Source organism: Sus scrofa, chromosome 9 (genome assembly GCF_000003025.6).
Source record: "Sus scrofa isolate TJ Tabasco breed Duroc chromosome 9, Sscrofa11.1, whole genome shotgun sequence".
Lineage (NCBI taxonomy): Eukaryota > Metazoa > Chordata > Mammalia > Artiodactyla > Suidae > Sus > Sus scrofa.
The window spans coordinates 10056413-10066283 of record NC_010451.4 but is presented as its reverse complement, the minus strand read 5'-3'; the positions used below and the strand labels follow the sequence as shown (position 1 = coordinate 10066283).

At 57.0% G+C, this 9871-nt stretch overlaps 1 protein-coding gene across 1 annotated transcript in view; it reads right to left on the bottom strand.

Annotated features, from left to right (window-relative positions):
• The window catches only part of DGAT2 (diacylglycerol O-acyltransferase 2), a 33920-nt gene continuing 24250 nt past the window's right edge, over positions 202-9871 (bottom strand). The window contains 5 exon segments of the mRNA NM_001160080.1: positions 202-585; positions 2810-2897; positions 2900-3011; positions 3815-3989; positions 4563-4767. Coding sequence (NP_001153552.1) covers positions 431-585; positions 2810-2897; positions 2900-3011; positions 3815-3989; positions 4563-4767 — 735 coding nt within the window. The 3' untranslated portion in view covers positions 202-430.

Sequence of the window (9871 nt, the reverse complement as noted above, 5' to 3'; positions counted from 1 at the left end):
GCTTCTGCCCCTCACCCCCCAGGGGGCAAAGGGCAAAGTCCCTTAAGCCTGTCCTTCCCCAGGACGTGGGCTGGGGGTGGGGGGTTGTGTGGGTTTTGTTTGTTTTTGAGGATGCAGTTTTCTCTGTACTCCTGGGAAGGGGAGAAGGGGGGTTGGCTGAGAAACCACAAAGGCCCAGCTGTGTCAGCCGCCACCCAGAAAAGGACCAATGTGAAGAAAGAGTGACTTTGTCCTTCTTAAAAAAGACCTAACATGGTAATGGTTTAACAAAATTATTATAATTTCTTTTAAATAACCCACAGACACCCAGGACGCTTCCAAATTTACAGCACAAAAAGCACTCGAGATCTTGGTAGAAAATGATTTGCAGCCGATTCCTCCCAGAAGCTGGCCCCTGCGGACGGACAGATGGGCGGACGGACGGACGGGCTCAGTTCACCTCCAGGACCTCGGTCTCCGGGAGGCCGAACTTGGTCTTGTGCTGGTTGAAGAGCTTCACCAGCGCCTCCGTGTACATGGCATGGTAGAGGTCAATGTCCTGCTGGGTCGGGTGCTCCAGCTTCGGGATGGTGATGGGTTCACCCACTGCAGAGACGGGGCAGAGGACTCGAGTCAGTGCCATCGGCCCGCCCTGCCCGGGCATCCACTGTGTGGCTGATGGCAGCGACCCTGCGCTAGGTGCCAACCGCGTGCCAGGAACTGGGCTGGGTGTGCTCCATCTGGGCTTGTCCCTTTTACAGATGAGAAGCCCAGGTGGACGGGAAGGGACCCGCCCAAGGTCACATACCCACTTAAGCAGCAGCGGGGAGCAGGTCACAGCTCTGCTTTGGCCCTGCTCTGGGCGAGGGACCCCGCCTCTCTGAACCTCAGTGTCCTCAACCTACCACATGGAGACCCTCCTCCGAGGGCTTTGCTGAGGGGTCTGTGAAAGAACGGGACATGCCTGGAGCAGTGTGCTAAGGGCAGGAGAAAGAGGAGACGAGGGCGCATAAATCCGCGGGTAATTTCATTTTCCTGTCTTCTTCTTTTTTTTCATTTTCTTATCTTGCTTGCTCTCCACACCCAGCTCATCCCTAAGTCCCATCAATACTGCTTCTGAAATTTCTCCCAAGTTCACGCACGTCTCTTCCATCTCCACTGCCATTCCCTCGGCCCAAGCCACCGGCCACCGCAAAAGACTCTGGACTGATCTTGTGGCTTCCATTTGCCCCTTCTAACCCATTTTCTTTTTCCTTTCCCCTGCGGCCTATGGCGCTCCCAGGCCAGGGATCAGATCCGAGCTGCAGTTGTGACCTACGCCACGGCTATAGCAATGCTGGATCCTTTAACCCACTGTGCCGGGCCGGGGATCAAACTGCGTCCTGGTGCCGCAATGGGAATTCCTTTTTTTTTTTGGCTGTGCTCTTGGCATGCAGAAGTTCCTGAGTCAGAGATCAAACCCACACCATAGCATGACAATGCCAAATCCTTAACCCACCAGGCCACCAGGGAACTCCAAATCCATTTTCTATTCAGCAGCCCCAGGGATCACTCTAAAATGTAGCCTGGGAGTTCCCGTTGTGGTGCAGCAGAAATGAATCTGACTAGGAACCACGAGATTGTGGGTTCGATCCCTGGCCTCGCTCAGTGGGTTAAGGATCCGGCATTGCCATGAGCTGTGGTGTAGGTCACAGACACGGCTCGGATCTGACATTGCTGTGGCTGTGGCGTAGGCCGGCAGCAACAGCTCCGATTGGACTCCCAGCCTGGGAACCTCCACACGCCGTAGGTGCGGCCCTAAGAAGCAAAATAAAAATAAAAATAAAAATAAATAAAAAATAAAATAAATAAATAAATAAAATGTAAGCCTGAATCTCCCCTCCCGCAAGCCCTCAGATCGTTTTGCATCCTTAAGGCGAAGAACAAACTCCTTCACACTGTCCACCAAACCGTGTCCCTCTCCAGCCACCCTGCTGCCCCACTGATGTTAGACCTGGGGTGGATTTGTGTACAGCGAGAGTCAAAGGGGAGTCTGGGTCACGTGACCTCAAAGGCAGGATGTTGATCTCTCTGGAAAAACTACACAGCAAAACATCTGGCCCTGAAAATAACTCCAAGTATCTCTCTGAGCTTTGGCCCCAGAGTCCACGGTGTGCGGCCTCCAGGCGCTTGTGTGATCTCTGGCTTGTGAACCATTAACAGACAGACAGACACAGGCACACACACACACACACACACACACACACACACACCACCCCTACAACAGATCATTCCTTGGGATCCTCTAAATTGTCTCATATGGACCGAAAACAACACGGCAGAGGGCAAAAAGCAGAGTTTTTGGCTCCGCGTCTCACAGGCTTCTGTTCTCGTCCTAGATTTGCTTCTGCTCCTTAAACATCTATGCAGTCCTGCTGGGGGGAACTTCGTTCAGGCTATTGTTTCGGACGAAATCTCGCTTCCTCCCCACTTGTGCTGGATAAGTCCTGTTTGGCTATCCGTGTAAGCGCGCCCTCCTCGCTGGGGTCCCCCACGGCCTTTCAGAGCCCCCACACGTCCTCCTCACACCCCCTGCGGCCCTGGGCTGTCACAGGGTCTTCCCTGAGAGACTCTGCGAACACGGACCTGCTTCGTCCTGCTTCTCATCTGGCACAGCCCAGCTCCTGGTCTCGGGACCCCCCCCCCACCAATCGGTCCCCCCCGGCGAACACGTCCTCGGGACTTAGAGCACGGACCTCAGAGCCAGGGGTGTGGATGTGAACTCTCGCTCTGCAGCTAAACTCGCTTGCACCCTAGTTCAGGGTCTGTGGCGGGTGGTGGGGGGACTCACCGACAGTGGTGATGGGCTTGGAGTAGGGCATGAGCCCCCAGGTGTCAGAGGAGAAGAGGCCTCGGCCGTGGAAGATGCAGGGGGCGAACCAATGTACTTCTGGAACTTCTTCTGGACCCATCGGCCCCAGGAGCCCTCCTCAAAGATCACCTGCTGGTATACCTCGTTCTCCCCGAAGGAGTAGGTGGGAACCAGGTCGGCTCTGGAAGGGAGAGGCCGGGCTCTGTTGTGGCCCACTCCCCGGCTTCAGCTGCTCCTGGCAGCACGGAGGCCCCAGACACTGGCCAAACTCCCCGGGAGACCCCAAACCACATGTCCCCTCACTGCCAGATGGGGACAGGCCCTCTGCCCCCTGTCTGTGACCGGAGAGCATGTTGGAGCTTTACAATGTAGCCCTGAGGGGGCCCCTGGCCTCACTTGGTTATCTCGAGTGATGGGGGTGGGGGGAATGGCATCCTTGCAGGATTTGCAGGAAAATTAAAAGGGGCCCTAGAAGTAACTGTGCTTTGTCCAATGAAATGTGCCAACCAGGAGGCTACACAGAATGTGCCTCTGGATTTCTAGAAAAAAGGTCACAGAAATCCAAGCTGCTCAGCTCCTGCCTGTCCTCAGGGTCACCCCCTCCAGGAAGCCTTCCCTGGTATCTCCAGCCATCCAGCCTCCTTCTTGGCCTTCTGCTCTCTCGGCAGCATGATACACTTTGGCCCTGGAGCCCAGGCCTGCATCCGGGCCTGGCTCTTAGCCCGCCCGCAAGGGCCCACAAGACACAGGCTGCATCTTTGCCGGCTCAGCTGCCCAGCCTACACTTGGGCAACTCGCGGGTACCTCTGGGCTCCAACTTCCCCTTTCCCACAGGATGTCGGAAATCTCTTCTCGGCCTGCCTGGGGCCGGGGGCCTGGGGTCTGGGGCCTGCCTCCAGGAGACAAGGAGCTGCCGCCCTGGCCTGCGCGGAGCTCAGGTTGGAGGGTCTGGGCGCCGCATGCGCGGGGCATGGGGGCACTCACCCGTGGCGCAGGGCCAGTTTCACGAAACCCTTGCGGTTGCGCAGGGTGACTGCGTTCTTGCCGGGCATGGAGCTCAGGGACTCGGCTGCACCACCCACCACGATGATGATGGCATTGCCACTCCCATTCTTTGAAAGCAGGTAGTCTATGGTGTCCCGGTTCACAGGGCAGATGCCTGGAGGGGAGAGAGAGGGCGATAGCCTCAGGGCTGCACGCACTAGCGCAGGCTGCTGTGCTCCCCCCACCCCCACACACTGTCAAGTCTACTCAGAGCCCTAGACTTGGGGCCCAGACCCAACCCAGCCACTTAGAGGTCTGGCCCCGAGCAAGCCAGTCCTTTCCCGGAGCCTCAGTTTACTTCTCTGTGAAATGGGGACAATGACACATGGTTGCTGAGGGAACGCATGCATTCGGCAAACACCCCCTGAGGTCCTAACTCCGCCAGGCAGGGGAATCCCAGTGAGTCGGGCTGATGGGGACCACAGGGGGTTGGAAAGTGGGAAACCGGACCAAATGATCGGACTGTGGGCAGGGCAACACGGAGACTGGGGATGCCCAGAAGTGGGCTTGGAGAAGGCTTCCTAGGGAAGATGCCATCCTAGTTGAATCCCACAGAGCCCCCGATCCTGCTCAGCCATGACCCCCTGTGCCTGCGGCAGTCCGCATCTCCCAACACGGGACCAGCCACCGGGGCGCGGAGGGTTGGCTTCCCGGCGAATGGAGAGGCCCGGGTAGCGGGGGTTCTCACCTCCAGACATCAGGTACTCCCGCAGCACGGGCATCCGGAAGTTGCCGGCCAGCGTAGCCAGGTAGGGCTTTATGCCAGGGAACTTCTTGCTCACTTCGGTGGCCTCCGTGCTGAAGTTGCAGAAGGCCCCCAGGCCCATGATGCCGTGGGGGTGGTACCCAAAGATGTAGTTCCGGGTGGTGAGCAGGTTGTGTGTCTTCACCAGCTGCAGGGAGACCTTGGGTCAGAGGAAACCGGCCAGGAGAGGGGCACTGGGGCACACCCAGGGGTAGGGAGGGACTGGGCTGCCCTCTCCCTGGGACCTTCTGCCCGAGCACTGCAGTGACTCTCCCACCCTGACCTGAGACGCTCATCAACGCGGCCACGGTGCCAGATCCTTGGCGGTCGCTATTTGGACTGCGAACCTCTGGGAAGCAGATGGGAAACTTTCTCCCTCGTTCCCCTTATTTCTTCAGCCCAAACACAACAGGTCTTTTTTTTTTTTTTTTTTTTTTTCCTAGCACGTGTAGGTTCCCAGGGGTTGAATTGGAGCTACAGCTGCTGGCCACAGCCACAGCCACAGCGACGTGGGATCTGAGCCGCGTCTGTGACCTACACCACAGCTCATAGCAATGCTGGACCCTTAACCCACCAAGCAAGGCCAGGGATCGAACCTGTGTCCCAAGGATGCTAGTCAGATTTGTTACCCCCAAGCCACGACGGGAACTCCCCAGGACCTCAAATTGTACTCCCCCAGCCTCCTGCATTCCCTGCTCTAGGCTGGCCCCATACCCTCCCCACAGTCAGCATGATTGCTCTAAAACCCCAGTGCAAACGCTGTCACTCTCAGATAAAGAGGGATGTCTGGCTTCCATCGGGGGTAAAGTCCAGGTCCCTTATTTTGGCAAGAGAAGGGACAGTGGAGCCAGCCTGAATGGAAACTTCCTTCCAGGCAGCTCAGGCTCTGAGGCAGGAAGGACAAGGACAAGCCACAGCCCTGGTGCCAGCCACAGTGGGGGCAGGGGAGGTCAGCTGTGCAGCTGGGGCAGCTGACCAGCGGTGCTATCAACAAAGCTATCCCGGGATGCTCTAAAGGATGATTGGCTTTCTCGGGGCCCACCCCCTGCCCGGGGCGGGCGGCTTGGAGGGCGGAGGGGACGGTGCAAGGTTTCTGTAAGTCCTGAGCCATAAGGGGCACCTGCCCAGCGTCCTAGGGAACAGTCGGGGTGGAGGGGACTGAGAGGGTTGGAATTATAATAATAACTCATTATCATTATAACGAATAATCAGAGATGTTTTTAAATACAGGAAAGTCAGAAGAAAAGCAAAGGCACCTGTTGCTCCTCCAGCCAGAAAAACCTTTCTGACGTGTGGAGGTTTGTTCCCTACTCAAATAGATATGTTTTATTTTTTATTTTTTTTGGGGGGGGTGTGCCCGTGGCATGCATAAGTTCTCGGGCCTGGGATTGAACCTGAGCCACAGTAGTGACGACGCTGAATCCTTAACCACTAGACCACCAGGGAGCTCCCAACACATGTTCTCTTGTAAAAACCACAGGCCTGAGGTCCTATGGTTGATATGATTTTTATATAATTACCTCCCGAGCATACCATAGCTGTTCTTCTGTATCAAAATCCCTCAGGAACGTGTCTGCTCACGCCTATGCCACATGGAACTGTAATCAAACCCTGACTGCTGGGCCTTCCAAAAGCTTCCAAAATTTCCCTCGGAAATAACACTTCCACAAATACCTTATTTTTGTCCTCCTGTCTACTTGTTTTCTTTCTTTTTTTAAAGTGTTTTTTTTTTTTTTTTTTTTTTTTCCATGATAGCTGGTGCTTGTTTTCTTGAGACAAAGTTCCAGAAATACAATTCCAGGGTCAAAGGGTATGACCGTTTTGGTCTGGTGGGCCGCCCTGCCTCTGGAGAGGCGGCACTGATGACATCCCACCTGCAGGGCTTCTGTGTGCCCACCGCCCCACATTGGTGCCAGCTGCAAGCAGAGCCCCCAGCTGGCGGCGGCACAGTGTCAGGGAGCCTGGATTTTCTGTGACTCTAGATTTGAGAACCTTGCTCCCAGCTGAGGGAAGGGGCTGGGTGCTGGTAGCTGGCCTCGGGGAAGCTGAAATCTGAATCTTCAGGTGATGAAGTCCAGAAGGGAATGAAAGTGGGGGCGGCTGGCCCCGCTCCCAGCTCTGCACCTGCCAGCGTGGCGCAAGCAAGAGCCCTGAGTTATAGCCCAGGGCTCAGGATGTCAGTTTTCTTTCTCCCTCTTTGCCTTGGGCGAGTAGATTAAAGCTGCTCAAAACCCCCACCCATCTTTAGCTGCCCAATCCATCAGCAGGGAACAGCAGCAGCTGAATCCCTGGCTGGTGGGGTGGAGGGTGGGGGCAGCCAGGTTTGTTTTTTTGTTTGTTTGTTTGTTTTGTCTTTTGTGTTTTTTGGTTTTTGCCTTTTGTGTTTTTAGGGCTGCACCTGCAGCATATGGAGGTTCCCAGGCTAGGGGTCGAATTGGAGCTGTAGCTGCTGGCCTACACCACAGCTACAGCAACACAAGATCTGAGCCACGTCTATGACCTACACCACAGCTCAAGGCAATGCCGGATCCTTAACCCACTGAGCAAGGCCAGGGATTGAACCCGCATCCTCATGGATGCTAGTCAGGTTCATTAACCACTGAGCCACGATGGAAACTCCAGCCAGGGGGTCTTAAAGGGAGCCCAGCTTTTATATGAGCTATGCAGGGTGGTGGGTGGGAGGTCTTCTGCCCACCACATGAGTGCTTGGGGAAGCCAGGATTAGAAAGCCCCGGCACCAGGTTCCCTGGAGGAGGAAGGCGCTGGGGGAGGAGCTGAGGCAGCCAGCACCGTGCTGGAGACATGCTCTTCCGCTGATGGCTGGGCCAGAGAGCCCAGGGCACAGAATGGACTGGAAGAGCCCTGATCTGGGCCATTCCTTTGCTTGCAAGGTAGAGACTGGCCTAGAGAAAGGAGTTGTTGCTGCCACCCTGGAGGTCACAGTGAGTCAATGTCTATCTCTAGGTGAGGCCACCCAGCGGTGCTTCTTCCTGGGCCTGGGACATGGATGTGCCACCCGGCAGAACCCTAGCTGGCTCTTTAAAATCCTTTCTCCCCATCTTGCAAGCCTCTATCCGCTGAGACTTTTGGTTAAAGGAGGTGCCCTGGGGCACAGCGAGTTGAGGGCCCTGGTACAGCACCCAGAAAAGTGCAGGCATCTGACACAGCTTGGATCTGTCTGCATGTCTCCTCCTCCTGGGCGGACAGCGTGTCGACTCTGGAGGAGGGGGAAGAACACTGCTGATGGACACTCTGTGGACACCCCCGCTCTCATGTCCCCGACTGCTTCCCGTGGCAGAGCCTGAGTGCCAGGCTGATGTGAACTGGGACAAAGTCCTGGCAAGCCACCCTCACGCCCTGCCTCCCAGGGCAGGCCAGGTGCTCAGAGAACCTTGGCCCAGCCGGGCAGCCTGCAGAAAACTCAGAACCAGGGAGACGCAGAGATGCGCCGAAGCTTATACAGCGGGCAGCAGGTGTGGCAGCAGAGGGACGAAGGATGAGGATACGGCCCTGGAGCAGACAGCCTTGGCTCCTTTTCTTTTTTACTTTTTCGGGTCCGTACCCACAGCAGATGGAGGTTCCCAGGCTAGGGGTCCCATCGGAGCTGTAGCAGCCACAGCAATGCCAGATCTGAGCCGCGTCTGCAACTACACAGCAGCTCACAGCAATGCCAGATACTTAACCCACTGAGTGGGGCCAGGGATTGAACCTGCCTCCTCATGGATACTAGTCGGGTTCATCATTGCTGAGCCACAGCGGGAACTCCAAGCCTCGGTTTCTCTGCCAGCCCTGCTACTGACTTGCTTTGGGATCTCGGGATGGACCCTCCTCCCGGGCCATCTGTGAAATGAGGCAGATGGACAGACAGATGACTCGAAGCTCAGAGAGCCTTTTCTGGTCTCTTCTCCAAAGATGTTACCCATCCCTCGGGAGAGGTGACCTGGGCCCTGTCCACTCCTCGTCCAGGTAGCCGGTGGCCCCGCTGGCTGCTGTGAACGCATGAGCCCCAGCCCTGCTGGGAGATGGGGTGCCCTCCAGGCCAGCTGAGCTGCTCTGGTGCCAAAGAGCAAGGAGCCCCCCAAAAAGGGAGTGGGGAGGCATGGGTGGTGGCTGCCGTTAGAGATCATTACGCAACCTCTGGCAAGAGGCCGGGAAAGGGGCTGGGACCTGAGGGTCACCCAGACTCCACAGAGCATCAGACCTAACGTCAGGTCACCCTCCCCGCACAAAAGAGGAGCCCAAAGCCCGAGGGGCAGGGGCCTGGCCAAGGGCACCCGCAGGTGAGATCAGAGCCCAGGTTAAGGCTCGGTGCCACAGCCCGCCTCAGGCTCGGCTTGGCTGTGGTCCGGGTGCCCGGGGACCAGCTCACCTGTGTCCCGTGGCTCCCCACAGACGTCTCGGAACAGAGGTGAGATAAGTGACATGGGGTTTTGTTTTGGTTCTTTGGAAAGGGCAGAGAGCAGTGGGGAAGGGCACCTGTCTGTCTCAGCTCTGACCAGCGTCATCGAGTCATCCCAACCATGAAGGAGGGAGCCACTGGTCTCGAGGAGGCTCCTGAGGGGCAGGTGAGGAACCAGCGGGAAGACCAGAGCCCATGCGTCCTCGCATCCATCTGTAAGTTTCCCACTTTTGGTCATGTGAACAGCTCCATTTCCCGGAGGAGGGGGAATGAGGTTGGATGAGCCTGAGAAAGCAGGCTGGTGGCCCCACAGGCAGAGAGTGACAGCATCTAGCAGGATCCTTTAGATGGTGAGGCCACCTGACGGTGGGGACCAGGGCTGACGCTTGTGCGTCCCCAGCAGAGCCCAGCAGGGCAAGGGGAGCAACGGTGCGGGTCCGTGACCAGAGTGACAGGGCGGAACCTCAGCCCAGGCCTCCAACAGCGAAGCAGAGGCAGGGAGACCCACGAAGTGGGGCTCAAAGCGATGGGGAAACCTGGGGTTACATCCCTCCCAGGGGAACAGGCAACAGGAATCCAATGGGGAAGAATCCTGGGCCTGGAGTCTAGTACCGGCACTGGCTTGGAGTCGCTGTGCAACCCAGACCAGTCCCTGCCCCTCTCTGGCACTCGGTTTCCTCATCTCCAAAATGAGAGGGCTAGGTCCTGTGGTGCAAGATCCTCCCAGCAACAGCCTTGGATCCTCTGCAGCCAGAGAGCCAGGGTCATGAAAAGGAAGGAGCAGGAACCCTGACCCCAGAGGTCCTGGGAAAACTGGACTCCGGCTGGGACGGCAGGGGGAGCTGGCCCTGGA